The sequence below is a fragment of the Solanum lycopersicum genome, chromosome 12 (assembly GCF_036512215.1).
Source record: "Solanum lycopersicum chromosome 12, SLM_r2.1".
In the NCBI taxonomy this organism is placed as follows: Eukaryota; Viridiplantae; Streptophyta; class Magnoliopsida; order Solanales; family Solanaceae; genus Solanum; species Solanum lycopersicum.
Window position 1 is genome coordinate 2,346,696 of NC_090811.1, and position 18,480 is coordinate 2,365,175.

Below are 18,480 nucleotides of genomic sequence, written 5' to 3' on the forward strand. Positions count from 1 at the left end.
AAAAATCTCGTTCGAAGCGCGATTAGATTATAAGAGTTGTATTGATTTCCTTTTATATGTCACTTATGACATATAGTGGGCTCATGCAGATGGGTTGGGAAACCATAAACCCACGTGCAAATAGGAACGAGGCGAGTTGAATTGTATTTAGACGAATTAAAATGAATCGAGTCATGAATGAGTAAACGTTAGGAGTATAATAGTACTATATGTGTAACCTCTCGTTTCGCTAAAAAGTGAAAGAAATATATATCGATGAACGTAAGAGAAACAACAATATAATAGATATAATTTAACAAGTGGAGTTTGAGAATGAACGTAATGAATACATTAATAATATATTTAATATAATTTTACGAGTGAAGTCTCGAAAAGAACGTAAACAATAACAAAGTCAAAATCACGATAATGCACGTTAGAAAGCCATGTGAAGCCAGGCTAGGCCATTCCATAAATGGGCTTTAGAGCCATTGGAGGCCTTTTTATTTTATAGTAAAATTTTGTACAAAATAACCACTTTTTATTTTAATTTTAAGAAGAAAAAAAGGATTTTAAATGTTTGTTAAAAAGCAACTAAATTTTATTTTATTTTTTTGGCAATTCAAATACATCTTGACGATTATAGAGTAAAAAAATGTACTAAATACTTACTTTTTAAATATCTTTTCAAAAAATAGGTAAATTTTGAAAATTTATTGAAAAGTAGTTTCTTTTAACGCAAAAATATTATGATAATTATACAGTAAAGATCGTACAAAGTTACTATTTTTTAAATCTCGTTTTAAAATTATCCAATATTATAAAATTTATTGAAAATTAACTACATTTAATGCGAAAACAACGTGATGGATTTCAAACTTAAGCAAATGAATAATCTAGAATAATCCTGAGTATTTCGTTTTCTAAAAATTTCAAACTTAAACAAGTGAAAAATTTAGAATATTGTTCTGACTTCAGATTTCATGACACTATTATGGATTTCGTTTAGGATACTGCGATAGATTTTACTTCTATTGAATTTATGATTCAAAATATTGTCATGGTTAGATATTTTTTTAACGAATTTTCTAATTCGATTTTTTTTTTTTACAATTACAAATTCGAAAAATGACTATTTTTGAAATATTACCCTTTTAGTTTTTATTTCCTTATTTGTGGTCCATTATGTATAACTAGGAAACATAGGCCCGTGATGAGTAGTCCTTTAATTTCCTTTCACATATTTTGTAATTAAAGTTTTTGGGCTTTTATTACATTGTTTCGTCACAATTTATTTGCTAATTTTAGCTTTACGTAGACTACATAAAAATAAAATAAAAAACTATATTACATACACTTCTATTCTTTGAAAAATTATTGGTTCGTAGGATTTATATAGAGTTAATAACTCAGATAGACACTCAACTATCAATTGTTTTCACAGAAAGTCACTCAACTTTAATTTTTAATTCAAAAGTCATTCTACGATGATTTATTTGCATAGAAAGTCACTCAATTTTTTTTTATTATGAAAATCGGATTTTTTTAAAATGAGAAAAATCACATGACTTTCTAACGGGATAGGAAAAATAAGTTTCATTAGTGACATTTCAAGTTCATTGTCCCTTCCCTATCCATCCAATCAATTCAGCGGCCAGAATTTTCACTAAAAGAGATTCAAAATCTAAGGAAATTAGCACACGAACAAGTCAAATAAAGTTCAATATCTGCTATATATAGATAAAAAAAAATAATTTTTAGCCATACAAAAAATAGTATAATTATTTTCCATCGAAGGGGGATAAAATAAACCTCAAACCCTAAGATGGCTCCGCCGCTGCACCAACGCCTTCATTTCCGACTCCTTAATCACCCCCACCCCCAAATCCCATATTTACACCTCATATCACTCATACCGTATTTTGTTATATTACATATAAATACTTTTGAAATAATATTTCACTTATTCATTGACCAAACGCTAGAAATACCATACACAATATAATTACATAAGTAGAATTTACACAATGGTATAGTCACGTATAACTTAGGTGGCCAATCGAAACGATAACTTACGTATATGACATATATATTTTTAAAAATTATTTGAACACCCTTAATGAAATTTATCGTTTCACCGCTGTCAATATGCAAATTTTGACTCTACCTCGTAGAAATAGAAAGATTATTTCCTATAAATTTATTTATTTTTTTGAAGAAAATATTTTTAAAATATGATAAAAGGGTTCTGAAATTACCACAGTATTCTATTTTTACCAGGCTACATAAAGTACCTAGATAGAAGAAGTTTTGATCAGTTACCATACAGATAAGAAAATGATGTTCCAAGAAAATAAATCAATAAATTTTTATTCTTCCAAGATTATATATATGTGGTAAACAAAAGCCAAAGGATAATTCCAAAATTGTAGTAACATCATATGATTTTTGGAATTTTATATGTAGCATTTATTTACTTAAGGTTAAAAATATTCATTAAATTTTTTAATCAAAGTAGTATCAGAGTTTGAACTTAGTACATATAAAATAATTAACACATAATCATTGCATCCAAGATTTCCTCATTAATAATAAAATATATTCCCTTCGTCCATAAATATTTATAATGTTGCGCTTATCAAAAGTTAATTTGACTAATTTTCAAAAGTAAATCAGATATTTTAAACAAAAAAATTAGATATTCAAAAAATTATATAAAAAGTATTATAAATTACAACTTTTTCATATTAATATGATGAAAAAATGCATCTTAAAATGTTAGTCAAAATTTTTATAGTTTGACTCTAAAAATAGAAATCATGACAAATAATACCGACAGAGAGAGTAATTTTATCGAATGAGACTTGTCTAATATAATTTATTATTCCTAAATAATCTACCAATTATTATATAAAAATGGTTTATTTTATGTGCGAAATAATATATCGAATGATAATAATTCAACATGATTAACATTTTAGAAAAATGACAAATATATAACGTACATCCTGCACAAAAATTCCCTTTTTTATACTAAACAACAATACGTTTAAAAATAAATAAATTATAAAGCATAATAAACGCTTTTGTATTAAAGTTATTATACATATATTTTTTTTAAAAAAATGTTTAAGGAGAGACATCACACCATATTTATTCAAGAGGTCATTGAAAAATTATATTATATAGTTAAATAATTTTCTTAACTTCTACATGTAATTATTTATTTAATTTTCATAGTAAAAATATTAACCCCACAACTAAAAAATATATATAACTCATGATTAAATTTATATATAATGAATATATCCTTTAGTATACAATAAGTACAAGATGAGAAGAGGTGCAAAGTCAAGAAAATAATATGTACTTCTAAATTTAGCCAAGCATTCACGAGGGTGTCAGAAAAGCCTAACCCAAAGGTATCTTTTATCGGATCGTGATGAGATGGTTCGAGATTTTTTAATTTTTAATCGTAAATTTTAAATTAAAAAATAATTTTTGAAAAAAATTACGAATATTATTCTTAAAATGTAAGTCATATAGAACGTGATTTTTAAAATTAATTTTAATATAAATATCAAATATCGAGTAAAAAATAAAACAGAAGAATAAATTTCTTTATATATCACTTAAGTATTTTCGATAGTGTTTTTTCATGTATAAGATATACTTAATTAGCAATGAAATTCATAACTTTAATTAGTTCATAGCTGATAAAATTTCTTACATTCATCATTAAATAAAAATTTGATGTATAGTTATAGAAAATTATAGGGCACATTTTTCTTAGGGTGATGTTATATTTGAAGTAAAACTTGTTTATTCATATACAGTGTTTATATCGAATAAATATATAAATAAATTTTTTGTATATATCGTAAAATTGCATTTGAATATTTTTAATTTAAACATAGTTAGATTAATTAAAATACCTTAATTTTAAGAATCGAGACTGGCTATAATTTATTTAGTGTCTTCTTAAAACATGCAATTAAATTACTATATTTCCAAATTATTTATTTAATTATTACACTGTGCTCCATAAAGTTTTTTTTTTCTCCACTTTTTCTCTTTTTTATTTATTGGAGAAAAATGAAAATTACAAATGTTTCAAATTTCTATAGAATCTGATTCTCACTTTTTTGAAGTCTAAAAAGTCATTAAGTGGTGACACATTAGCTTTGACTATTTATCTATCAATAATTCACTACTTTTTTTCCTTTTAAAAAATAGTTATCGTTTTGTTTTAATTTACATGATATAATTAATAATTAAAAAATTAACACAATAAGAAATTTTGGTTTAGTTGTATGTCTTTCGAATTATCAATTCTATTTACGTGTAATTTTTTTGATGTATCCTTAAAAATTATATATGAGTTCACAATCAAAATAAATAATTTTGATTCACAAATCATATCATATAAATTAAAAAGAAAGGAGGCTTTTTTTAAATTTTTTTTTTTTGTTGTGTTTTTGGTGGTAGGTAATTTGAAATTGATATTTAGGTCTAGTTAATAATCTATTTTACTAAAATAAGCTTCGTTTTAAAAGGAGAATAATTTGGCGATCTCAACAACTACTCCTGTATATAAATTATAGTAATTAACGTGCATTTTTCATAGAGGTGATACTATTTTCGAGTTCGAAAATAATTGATAGAGTGACTTTAATTGAATTTTAATGCGAATTTTAGATATCGAGTGAGAATAAAAAAAAATAAAAATTTATACATTAGCTGTTTAATCAGACATATTTAATCCGTTTGTTAGTATACATAAATGATGTTGTATATCATATATATCTTTTGATTTTTTTTCATCAGTGAGCGATTACTTTTGTCAGTTTCCCTAGGAGGAAGCTCGATGATTTTAAAAGGCTAAAATTTAAAATCCATTTAATATATACAAATGATCTTAACTTGTTCGAAAAGTGCAATTCTCTTCTTCTTCTTCTTCTTATTATTATTATTATTATATTTTATTTTAATTATTATTTTTTAGTTTTATATCTAACCAATTTTTGAATTTGAAAAATAGTTTTTTTTGTGATAAGGTAAGTACAACTATTTCTTTGGCTGAATTTGGATTTCAAACACTTTTTTACTAATCCTAGAAGGAGTAGTCCTTATCAATTACTTAACTTTTAGAAGAATCTTCCCTCCTCCTTTGAAAATTATATTCCACATTATTTATATCGAATTATATTAATTTTATTATAATTATATAATAAATTAAGGTGACTAGCTCATTAATATGTACATCTAATAAAAAAGGTATTAAAATAACGATAAATTCTATTAGTATGATGACCTATATATTATGTATAAAAATAACATGTAAAATGATACTATGACATCTGTGTTTATTATTTGTATATATTCAAAGTTGAAGAACATAAATATGATTTAAAGTCAAGTACAAAGTCATTTTTTAAATCTTGCGAGAATATATAATATTACTTCATATATCGAATTATGACTATCCTCTTGCTAGTATGCATATTTATTAATTATAGTTAAACTGATACAATATAATTTATTTTCCAATGCACATTAGTTAACTTCTAAGTAATTATGGACTTTTGAAACGTGTCATCTTATTTATTATATTTATATTGGTCAATTAAATTTTAGTTAATTTGAATTTACATGGCATGAAATTATAAATGTAAAAATCCATTTTATTATAGAAGATTTTTTTAATATTCAAAAATTCAACTTTGAAATAAATTTTAACTTCAATTTCATTAACTTTTTTTTTTTTTGGCCTTTTTACATTTACTTTTTTTTATGATAACTTTTCAAGTTTCAACCATATGGCAAAATCTTTGGATTATATTAAGCTTTATATTAAAAGTTCTTCTCTCACTTTCACTCTTTTAAAAAGCCATTATTTTCTCCCAAAATTCTCAAAAAAAAAAAAAAACACAACCAAATGGGCAAAGCAATTAAGTGGTTGAAAGGTTTGTTTGGTATAAAAAAATTAGAGATTGATGAAAAGGGCAAAATTGGAACAACATGTTTTGGTCATTCCGGTAGAGACACCACCGCCGTCGCCGCCGTATCCGACCGTCTGTGTCATAATCCGACGACTATTCCGCCCAACATTACTCCGGCGGAAGCGGCGTGGCTGAGCTCTTTTTACGGTGACGAATCTGACAAGGAACAGAGCAAGCATGCGATTGCGGTGGCTGCTGCCACCGCTGCGGCGGCGGATGCTGCCGTCGCCGCCGCACATGCGGCGGTTGCCGTGGTGAGATTGACTAGCCAAGGCAGAAGCTCCGCCGTGTTTGGCCGGGAAAAAATGGCTGCAACCAAAATTCAAACGGTGTTTCGTGGTTTTTTGGTAAATTCACTAAATCTTCATAATTAATAATTGCTTAATCATTCGTTCATAGAATTAACTTTTTATTTAATGCAATTATTTATTTAAAGAACCACTTCTATTTTAAATGAATTAAGTTTAAATTCAAAACTCGAAAATTTGAGTTTTCGAAAATACGTATGGATATACATTTTATTTTGTTTAAGTGAAATTATTTTTCAAAATATTTAACTTTTAAAATCTAATTAAATTTTACAGTCAAACAAAATATAAATTTTCAATATCTATTGTTAAATACTATGATATAATAATAAATTTTCATTATCTATAGTCAAATACTATGATATAACAAATATTTACATTGACTTTATATTTTTTAATTTTTGTTTTAAATTCAACATCAAACTTTGAAGTACATAATTTGAATTTCCAAAATTCATTTTTAGAGGTTTTTCAAGTTTTTATGTCACACAAAATTAAAATTTCAATTTTATTATTATATATGATTCATTCCCCTCGTGTTATAGCAGGTAATCTGTTTTATTTTTCAAGTTGTTGAATAACGTACAAACAAATTATTATTTTATAATTATATTTTAGACGATATGTAAGCGTTTTTTGATATTTGTTAATATATAGAAGTTAAACTCGTATATAATTTATTTTTGTTATTATTGAAATGTTTATAACAGGCAAGAAAGGCATTGAGGGCATTAAAAGGATTAGTAAAATTACAAGCATTGGTTAGGGGTTATTTGGTAAGAAGACAAGCAAATGCTACATTTCATAGTATGCAAGCATTAATGAGAGTACAAGCAAGTGTTCGTGCCCTAAAAATCAATGGAGGGTTCTATGTTAATCATCAAAATTCTCAATTTCAACAAAGAAAATCAATTGTAAGATCCCTAATCTACTACACTCTTAAATGATCTTATTATATGTATATGTTTACGGGTTTTTTTTAGCGTTGGAGCAACGGCAAAAAGTTGTTTTCGTATGAGTTTATAGGTCACGTGTTTTGTATTGTGGATGTAGTCGCTAATGCATGCATTGGGATTCACACTCACACCCTTTTTAGGAACTATGTGTTGATTTGTGCATCGTACTGTCATTTTCTTTAAAATCAAAATGATTAATCATACAAATAATGATGATGAAACTCGTATGTTATAACTATGTGTTGCTTTTTGAATTATGTGTTGCTTTGTGCATCATACTGTCATTTTCTTTAAACCAAAATGCTTAATCATACACATGATGATGATGAAACTCGTATATTATAGGTTCAACTAGTATAAAGTTCTCGTTTTACATACTTTTTAGAACTATGTATTGCTTTGTGCATCAAAAAGCTCGTATATTATAAGTTTAACTGAATTAACATTTTCAGGGTAAAAAGTTCTCGTTTACATACTTTCTAGTCTTTGTAATTGAAAAATAGTCATTCTCATGGTATCTCAAGTCAACAAGTGAAACTTCAAGACATTATCATAGAGTTTCACTTGTGCAATTTGAAATTCCACCATAGTGGCTATTTTTTAAAAGGTAAAGTCGAAAGTGGCTATTTTTTAACGACAGTGATGAAAATGGCTAGATAATATTTTTCTTTTCATTTTCGATGTTCGACCTAGATATAAATGGTGAAAATATATTAAGGTTTCAACAAATATCATGTTATATACCACAATTTTCAAAATAAAACAACTTCGATGCCAATACCTTCAGTGTTGAGTCTGTCATGTGTTATGTTTAAATTCTGAATCCACATTTACACATAGAACTCGTCCTAGATCCGTCTTTGACTTTTTGACTTTGTTACCATTGATTTATAGGAAAAATTTGAAGAATCAAGAAGTGGAAGTACAAAACAAATGTCTAGTAGAAGGCTATCATCATCATTTGAGGCTAACAACATAAATGAAGAAAGTGCTAAAATTGTAGAAATGGATACTGGAAGGCCCAAATCAAGATCCAGAAGAACAAATACTTGGGCTTCTAATCCATGTGATGATCCATTTGAACAAGTGCTATCTTCATGGGCCTCAGATTGGGCCCAACAACCAGTAGGAACAGCCCAAAGTACACCAAGGTTTGCAAATTCTTGTGGATCTAACACACCAACAGCCAAAAGTGTTTGTGTTGAAAGTAAATATTTTAGGAATAATAATTATTATGATACTAATAATAATTATTATCCTAATTACATGGCTAAAACACAATCATTTAAGGCTAAATTAAGGTCACATAGTGCACCAAAACAAAGGCCAGAGTTAGGATCTAGGGTTAAAAAAATGTCATTAAATGAAATGATGGAATCTAGGGTTTCATCAAGTGGTGTTAAAATGCAAAGGTCGTGTTCGCAAGCGCAAGAAAAAATTAGTATCAATTTCAAGAATGTTGTTATGAGCAAACTCGGAAATTCAACAGAAGGTGAAAGGGACTTTTAAACAATTGCATCGACCAGTTCAAGACGAGCAAGGCAGTCATAGAAGTGGTGAAAGTTTCGAGATATAGAATAGATAGAGAATAGAACAAAAGGGAATATTTGTTTGTAAAGTTACAAATATGATGTGACTTAAAAGATTGCATTGAACTAATTTTCGAGGTTGATTTTAGTGTTTGGTAAGTGTAATTATTAATACTATAAAAACTTGTTTTTATTAGTATTAATTAATTGTGTTAATGATTAATCAATTGTTTTCCTCCTATTTTCTTTAAAAAAAATTTATGTTCATTTTTCAATGAGCATTGTCATCCAAAAGAATTTATAAACTATTGTTTAGTTGGGACAATGGCTTTATTCATAAGATGGAATGATGGATAAATAATTTCCTCAAATTATGTGAAAAAGTATGTTTCATATTTTTAAAATAAAATAGGGATTTTTGTTGTTTTCAAAATAATATAGTAGGTTTGTTGACTCAGAGTATATGGAGGATGTGAACATCGAGAATAAGAATGTAAGTTAGTACGTAGTTAAATATTATCGATAATTTGATGTAACAAGTTTATTATGTTATCTTTATTTTTCTTTTCATTACTATTTTGACTTTTGATTTACTTCACTTAAATCAAGAAACTTTGAAATGCTATAACAATAATTAATTACAAAGATAGGAATGAATATTATGATTCCTAATTACATGGTAGAAAGCTTGATATAAATTATGATAATTCATAAACTACTATTTTAATGAAAAGAAAATGTTACCTTTAAATTATCATAATTTTTTTCACAAATATTTTTCTACTCTATGCCTCTTTTACTACAAGATACATGGATTTTTACAAATAAAGCCAAAAATAAAATAAAAATAATAGGGAATAAAATTTTATTTATTAAAATTTGATCCATTCAGAGCCATCAATAAAGCTAAGTGAAATAAAAGGCTTAGCTTCTTGTTCAGTTAATTCTCTACACCATGAAACTCTTCCTGCAAAACTTGCCCCTGGCCCACTACATTTATATTGCCCATAAAAAACAGTCCTGTCCAAAAAAAAAAAAATTATGAAAAAAAATTAAAATCGACAATAATATATTCGATGTAATTCTATAAGTGGAATCTGGAGAATTGTAGTGTTTACGAAGATAGAGATATCAATAAACATTCAGCTCAAGAAACACATATCAAAAACAGTAACAAATTAAACAATAACCACAGTAGAAGTAAACAAAAAACTAAAACTCCTCCGTTTAAAAAAGAATGACTTTATTTCCTTTTTAGTCTGTTTCAAAAAGAATAACTTCTCTTTTTTTTTGGCCAACACTTTAACTTTAACTTTCCACGTGACATGTTTAAGACCATAAGATTAAAGGGCATTTTAGTACATTTGACATAACTTTAATTTAGAACCACAAGAATAAAAAGTCTTTTTTCTTTTCTTAAAATTCCGTTTTAAGTCAAACTAGGTCATCATTTTTTAAATGGAGGGAGTAATAAAAATTGACAGATAAGATAGTAGAAAAGTACTAATAATAAATAACAATAAAACAAATACAAAGGGAATTAAAATAAAATAAATTATCTGCATGAAGGGGCCTGTCTATGATAATTAATCAATTGATTAGTATTTAAGCATAATTAATACATTGTCTTCATGCATGAAATCTTTAATTATTTCCAATTAAGCTAATCAACCCCTTTTTTCATTATTGTGCATTACAGTTAGGATTATAATTGATAATTTTAATATATACTTAGGTTCACATGAAAAGATGCAATTTTCAACTCATCAAATCATATAATAAATGAAAATTTATATAGTTACACTAAAAATAGTATATGAGATATAATTTATGTATGAAGATAGTGGAATATGACAAATTTCCAATATCATAGTGTGTATATAGATATATAGGTAATAGATAAAAAGGACAGCACCGTCCCATGCTTACTATATATTTATAACAAAATTTTATAATTTGTGGACTTATAAAGTTAGCCAAACTTTTAGTATATAGTTTATAATTTGGTTGTTTTTTGGTATTTTTGGCAAGAAAAAATAAACTTATCTAGGTTCTAGATTCTTTTCTTTAATGAAAAAGTGTAAAGCTATCCATAGCTCAAAAGGTATAATCTAATCTTTTTAAAAATTAAAAAAAATTAGGTAAGGACTAGCACTATCTTTTGAGTGGTATTAAAAGGTAAACTAAAACAAGGTTTGGATCAATAAACATATCATCATTTAATTTTATATCTTTTATTTTTTATTAGTTTTTGATGTTTAATATTCATATTAAAATTAAAACTAATTTAGATCTACACTATATAAGATTATTATGAGAGAAACGCTCTCTATCAACATTTTTTCTATTCATGTGTCAAATCTAACACCTCTGATTACATATGAAGAGATACTGTTGAAAGCAATGATTCATCACTTGCAATATGTTGGATATACTCTTAATGGTCCGAAGCATTTTAAGTAAAAATATGCCAACATGATTCAAAAACTGACGATATCAAATCATGTTAAGAGTGTCTTTAGATTGTTATATCCCAACAAAATATGCCCGTACGAATCTATTTACCACGAAAAATTTCAAATTAACCATATCATTCTGTTGCAACAACAAATCTAAGATTTCTAAAACACAAATGCACCACTAAAAAAAAAAAATTTACTTGGTGGGAAATTATCTTTAACCATATCATTCTGTTGCAATAACAAATCTAAGATTTCTAAAACACAAATGCACCACTAAAAAAGAAAAAAATTTACTTGGTGGGAAATTATCTTTACTTCTCTAGATAAGTAATTCAAGCTGTCAATATAGTGCATCATTTAGTCTTTTCATAGCATAAGTGTCAACAAATAACATTATTTATACAATATCAAGTTCTACACTAAATTGGACAATTGACATTTCCTTAAAAACGTAATATCCATGTAAAATTCATAAATTATCTGTAATTAAACGATGTTATGTAAAATGAAACGAGAACTTACATTTCTCTAAGGGGATCACCCCAATTATGCCATCCTTTAGGTATGATAATGTTGTCCATGTATGTATAAGCAAAGATGACCCTTGAGAAAGGACCCCATGCTCTACCTAGGTACAATGCACCTGAACCTGTGACCTTACAGTTCACAAAACTGAATCCAGTGTCCTCCAACATACTACTCCTTCCTTGTGCTGTTACAGCACCTGTCACTTGTGCTATTGCATGCAAATGACATCCCTACAACATCAAAACACTCACATGATTTCACGTCGAGTTTATATTATATGCACTGATATATATATATGTACGTAGATAATTATTTATACAATTTTAAGAGGTTATATAGGGAATTAGAAGATATGCATGTAATTTTTTAATCACATCGAGTTTATGTTATATGCACTGACATATATATAATTATTTGTATAATATTAAGAGGTTATACAGTGAATTAGAAACATGTGTGCAATTTTTAATCACATCGAATTTATGTTATATGCAATGACATGTATATGTATGTAAACAATTATTTGTACAATTTTAAGAAGTTATATAGTGAATTAGAAAGAGATATTTTTATGTAGTTAAGGTGCATAAATAACTAGAATTGAAGACGGGAAGCATGAGAAAATATGTCGTAATGTGTGTTGAATCAAAAAGTTATTATGACAGACTCTAAGTTATATATATTAACATAATGACATGTATGTATACAATTATTTGTAAAATTTAAGATGTTATATGATAAATTAGAAAAGATTTGTACATGTTTTTCAGGTCGGTTATATATAAGATATAAAAACAGCTAGAATTGAATGGAGAAAATAGGTTAAGCTCCTATAAGAAACTATTCGACTATTTACGAAATTTCAAATGACAAATTATAAATTTCATGTAGTAAAAACTAAAGGGGACAAACAATTTATATTCGAGATGTACGAAATATAGTTAATATCATAAAAGCAGATCCACAGGCAAAAAAAAAAAAAAGACCAAAAGTGTATATTTTTAAATATTGAAGATTGAATATACATAACTATAGATATATAGGAACCAAAATCGAAATTTCCTTCGTTTCTAAAAATAGATCTTAATCCACACAAATATTCAGTCAAATTTGCTATTCATAGGTTTTCATAGTCGATATACATTATATACATGATATATTCGTCAACTATTTTTAATTTAATCGGTTAAGTGAATCGCGGAGATAGAAGAAAGTGATTAATTACCTCAAAGAATGAAAGTCCATTGCCAAAGATGAAATCCACAGAGCCTTCAATATAACAATCTTTATAATAATGTCTACCCAAATGATCATAAAGTGTATCTTGTGCCCCCAAAAATTTGCAACCTACAAAGGCTGCTGTATCTGCTGATATTCTAAATGCCACTGCTTGTTTTCCTATGGCTCCTGGTGGTGGCACTGGTGTTGTGTTCTGCATTTCGATCACGAGTTTATGTTTTATGTACTGATGATAATGTAAAAAAATAAACTAAAATATAGATGAATGCATGTTAAATCCTTTAAAAAGTAGTATATTTTTGAAAGATCTGACACGGGCGCAGGCAACGTTAGTTGAAGATTGAGCACTAGTTTTGAAGTTTTTTCGAGAATCAATTTAACTAATATTAAAGTTAAATTAAATAAAATCAATATATAATATAGCGAAAAGATATAAATTTTAAAATATTAGTCAAAGTTAATATAGTTTGACTCAACTCCAAAAACACAACATGACTACTAATTTAGAACGAAGAGTGAATTAAAATTGCACATATAATGATATAAATGAAACAAAAACCTTGACGTAATTAGTAAAGTTGTTATCCTACGATCAGAAGGTTACATGTTCAAACTATTGAAAAGAGTGATACCTAACAGAAATGTAAAGATACAATTATGTAAATTAGACTTCTACGATATGATACTTTCTTGTTCTCCGTGCATAACGAAAACTTAGTTGAATTCCAACTAAAAAATAAAAAGAATTATGTTTTTCTTTACCTTAAAAGTAATATTTTTGGCTTGGAAATAAGGTGAATTAACAGCAAAAGTAGCTGAACCAAAAGTGCCAAGGGGTTTTCCATTTGGGCCAATAGTTTGTGCTGTATCTCCATATTGAATTATTGTATTATCTGCTCCTTCTCCTTCTATTGTTATAAATGATTTAAATGGTGGTATATTTACTTTCTCCCTGCAAAAAAATATAAATAAATAAAAAATTAGAATAAAAATACATCATCTTATAAAGAAATATAAAACCTAACTCGAGTCACTAAGCTCTCATAATGCACGAGTCTAAGCTCTGACGTGATTGCTTTTGTCGTTTGAACTTATAACTTTTTAACTATAATTTGAAAAAAATATGAAAGATAGCTCGATGGATTAAGCTTTTGGTATGTGTGGATTTCAAAAAGATTGGGTGTGATTATATTGAGTTCTATGTATCTAGAGATTGTGTTTACTGATTAAACTCGAAAGTTTCTGATCAAATGATAATAATTGTGTTTACTGATTAAACTCGTAATCTTCTGATCACACGATAATAATTTATAAACTACTCATTTTTGTATGTGATCACAAGACTATAAAATGACAAAAGGCAAAGGACAGGTACAAAAAGCAAAATTCTATTCATCACACAATTCTCCATGAATTGACAATTGACCACAAATGTTGAGTTTGGGACAAAACATTTATCCAACATGTGAAGCTATGAAAAGACAGATCAACTAAGTAAAAACATACACCAAAAGACAAAACACTTTTTGAGGATAAAAAACCCAAAATTCAATAAATTTACATATTGCTAAATTTGTGTGTCTTTCTCTTCCTTTTATATTCCCTCTTATTTTGGAAAAAAGAAAAAAATTACTACAAAAAATCAATGGAAAACCACATATAAAGTAGATGTATCAATAGCATATTCAATTTCAAGAATCAAAAAAAAAAAAAAAACAATCAACTCGCAACTCAATTATTATTTAATAAAAAAATTTAAAATACGCATAAACTGACTCAAACTATAAATCCAACTACCTAATTTTCAAAAATGAAACAATAAGAGTGAGTTTACACGCACCTCAAACGACTACTGACGAAATAATCAAAATCACTAATTTCCCATAAAAAATTAGTAACGTGTATGAACACAAACTGACACGAACACTACTGTTATAAAAAAAAAATGCGCGACTTACGTGTAAATTCCTGCATGGATTTTAATAACAACTCTTATAAGATTGATAAATGGAAGAGAATCAATGGCTTCTTGAATTGAAGTAAAATCACCATGAGAAGGATTTTTGTCAACAATAAGTGTATATGAAGGGAATAATTTATTTTTTGCTGTTTTAAAAAGTGAATGTTTTAAGCTTCCAACAAATTGTACCCATTGCATAAATTGTTGTTCAGATTGTTGAACTTGTGTCATGTTCACATTTAATTGCTTCTTTTTTGGCCTAAGACCTTTTGTGTGACAATAAATTAAGTCAAAATTGATGAGAAGAAGAAGAAGAAGAAAAATGAGATTAAGAAATGGTTTAAAATTTGGCATTGTTGTTATAGGTTGTAAATTAAAGTAATATCTAGCTATCAAATGAGAATAAAAAGAAGAAAAAACCAAAAAAAAAAAAGTGTTTAAAGAGAGAGATGTTTGAAAATGTATTGCAAGTTGGCTATATATACATAATTAGATGTGTGATTCTATGTGTGGTTTTTGGGGAGTTCAAGTGGTTTTGAGTAATGACTCATATATCATTGTTTTTTTTAAGAAAAAAAAATATGCTAGTGGTGTTTTAATCAATTTATATATATTTCGATTATTATTTTTTAAATATCTGTTTTTAATAGTTTAGATATCGAATAACTGTGTATATAGAGATGTAAGCAAATGAACAAAAATCACCTATGATTTTAGGTTTTCCGTCTCTCTATGTTTGCACTATAATTATCAGATAACTCTAATGTATACTTAAGCACATAAAAACAAATTACTTATTCTTTTTGAATAAGTTTACGTGACCTTATTTATGTTTAAGTCGTTTATAAAAGATGACTATTTTTTTAATTTCAAACTTCAAAGTTCTATTCTTAATAACAAGTGTTTATGGCTATACATATATTATGCATGATAGTTAATTAGATAATAATTTCAAAAGTCTTATAGTCAAACAAATGTTATGACATATATAATATCAGTAACTTTCAGAAAGATCATTTTTTCCCAAAATTTTCAGCTTAATCAAATAGGTACACATAAATTGATCTAAACGGAAGGAATAATATTTTCTACTTTACCAATACTTGAACCATGATTCGTTATAGTTTTCTTCCACTTCATTAAATCTCCGAAGGGAACATGACACAATCGGCTTTGTCCATGAAACGTATTTTTCGATCAAAAATATAAATATACTATATATTATATTAAATGTTGAATTTTCTTAACGTCTTATATATTTTCTTTTTATTTTATAATTGGAAAAATGTATAAGTATTGTTCAATTTATGCCTGAAATTTCAGAGACTCGTTTATACTATATTAAGGTTTTATTACCCTCTAAACTTATTTTATAATTTTTCATTCCTTTTCGACCTACGTGGCACTATCTTGTGACGCCAGCGTGAGTTGACATTTTTTTAAAAAAAAGTGTTGCGGAGGTAGAAAAGAATCAAAAAATTATTTATGAAAAAAGTTTAGGCGGTAATAGAACTTTAGTATAGTATAAATGTGTCTCTAACATTTCAGACATAGATTAAGAATACTTATGCATTTTCCTTTTTATAATTTAACTGAATTAAATAAAAATTCCGACTTCGTTATTATTAGACAAATTGAGAATAATTATGAGTCATCTTTTTAGGTAGAAAGTGGTACAAATTGAAGAATCGTGAGTCATGACATAGGATTGAGAGTGTCACGGGTGCTTCCACTGAAATGAATGCAAAAAAAGTTGGGGGGTGGGGTGGGGGGTAGTGGGTAGGGTGGTTTATAGGGGTGGTGGGGGTGTTCACAAGAAAGAATTTTGGCCACAAAGACAACTTTTAATAAGATTATTTAATTAAGACAACTATCGAAAACCATCTCTGAATATTTCGTATTTTTGAATTAGTAAAATCAGTGATAATCTTAAAAATATATTTTTTTACTTGATTAGCTGAACTTACATACACGCTCGATCTTGTAACATGAGGGAAATATATCCCTAATTTTCATTTGTTTAAGAATGTCTTTAACACTTCTCTCGATTTGTCATTAAGAGACTCATATTTTTACTAAAGTCTAAAACCATTTGTTATGTCATTGATTAGATCGGGAGTGTATCTAAGTTTAGCTAAATAAAGGTGTGTTTTTTAGTCTGTCAATAATTCAGAGACGAAACTAATAATTTGCGTTGAATTAAGATTATTTTCAACGCTTGTCTTTTTAATTAATATATATACATAAGAATTTATTTTTATTTTTATTTTTTTACCCTCTTTTGCTATTTTTTTGTTGTTTGTTAGCTCCCGTGAGTGTTCTTTCTGTTGTTGTATGTATGGAAAGTGAATATATTCCCATGAGTAAAATGATTTTGTTTATTTTTTATTTTGTTATTTTTACTATTTTAGCTTAAAGTAATTGCCTTTTCATAATTAATTAAATAGCCACCATACAGTAAAATAACATATTAATCAAAGTCTCCTGTATAATACATTTTATTGCTTATTTATGGAAAATTTAGCTAATATTCACTCAACGTTTCATTAAAAACATCAGAAAAATCTCATCAAATCTTACTTCGTATCAAACACTACAAATATAACGTAAGTTATATTTTAAATTTCAAAATAACGAAATTGTATTCACGCACTAAATACGAATCTGTTAAATCAAACATGTATATATTTGATGGGGACCAAATTTATTTACTTTTATTAAATTTAAGGGACCAAACTAGTCATGGATTTATTTAAAGTCATATTTTAACCTACCACAAAAAAAAAAGAAAAAAAAAAGAGATTATTTTTGTTATTATATAGCATGATGAACAAAAAGAGAAATTCAAATGCTAATGGATGATTAGAAAAGAACAATAATATTAGAATATAGTAGTTGGAAAAGTAAAAAGACTAGGATATTCATAGTAGGTATTAAATAATATAAAAGGTACTGTTCTTTTATTTTAAAAAAGAGTATAATTTACTGTTCGGTTTGCGATCGATTAATTTAAATTTATTAATTTAAATTTATATGGTCTAAAACTCACTAAATGGAAGACATTTTTTTATTTGGATTTTTTTTTATTTTAAATTCAAATTGAAAACCTCCAAAGGTTGTTATTTAGTCTAATACAGTTTTGAAGATAAAATTTAGATGTAAAATAAATAAACTTAACGTGTCTAAATTCTTTTCAAAAGGATTAAATACATCAGTTGATATAGACGACTTCTGTTTTTTCGTTGGTCTGTAAACTTGACCTAACGAGCTTAAGAGAGGATTGACATTTCAACTTTTAACTACAATTTAAAATAATCGTCAAGATTGAAGCTCGATTAGAAAGTAAAAGTCTAAAACCAAAATAATGTCAAATCAAAAATTAAATGAAGGACAAAGTACTAAAATTTAATAATTTTTCTAATCCTTAATGAAGCCTTTAATTAAAATAACTTTTTATGGTTAAACTATTTTGGAGAAAGGAGACAAAGTATTGGAATGATATTAGATTCTAAATGAA

The 18,480-nt window shown here is 26.8% G+C and overlaps 2 protein-coding genes across 2 annotated transcripts; one reads left to right on the plus strand and one right to left on the minus strand.

The window, feature by feature from the left end:
• Window positions 1-5,824: 5,824 nt before the first annotated feature.
• Window positions 5,825-9,015, plus strand: LOC101260511 (IQ domain-containing protein). The gene is made up of 3 exons (XM_004251593.5): window positions 5,825-6,328; window positions 7,000-7,203; window positions 8,140-9,015. Exons 1-3 carry the CDS (start codon window positions 5,918-5,920, stop codon window positions 8,752-8,754), a joined length of 1,230 nt encoding a protein of 409 aa, XP_004251641.1. The 5' UTR covers window positions 5,825-5,917; the 3' UTR covers window positions 8,755-9,015.
• Window positions 9,016-9,495: 480 nt separating this feature from the next.
• Window positions 9,496-17,757, minus strand: LOC101260795 (probable pectinesterase 53). Its single transcript, XM_004251594.5, has 5 exons — window positions 14,962-17,757; window positions 13,766-13,955; window positions 12,990-13,196; window positions 11,759-11,994; window positions 9,496-9,794 (listed from the first exon to the last, which is right to left on the minus strand). Exons 1-5 carry the CDS (start codon window positions 15,315-15,317, stop codon window positions 9,647-9,649), a joined length of 1,137 nt encoding a protein of 378 aa, XP_004251642.1. The 5' UTR covers window positions 15,318-17,757; the 3' UTR covers window positions 9,496-9,646.
• Between the last annotated feature and the right edge of the window lie 723 nt (window positions 17,758-18,480).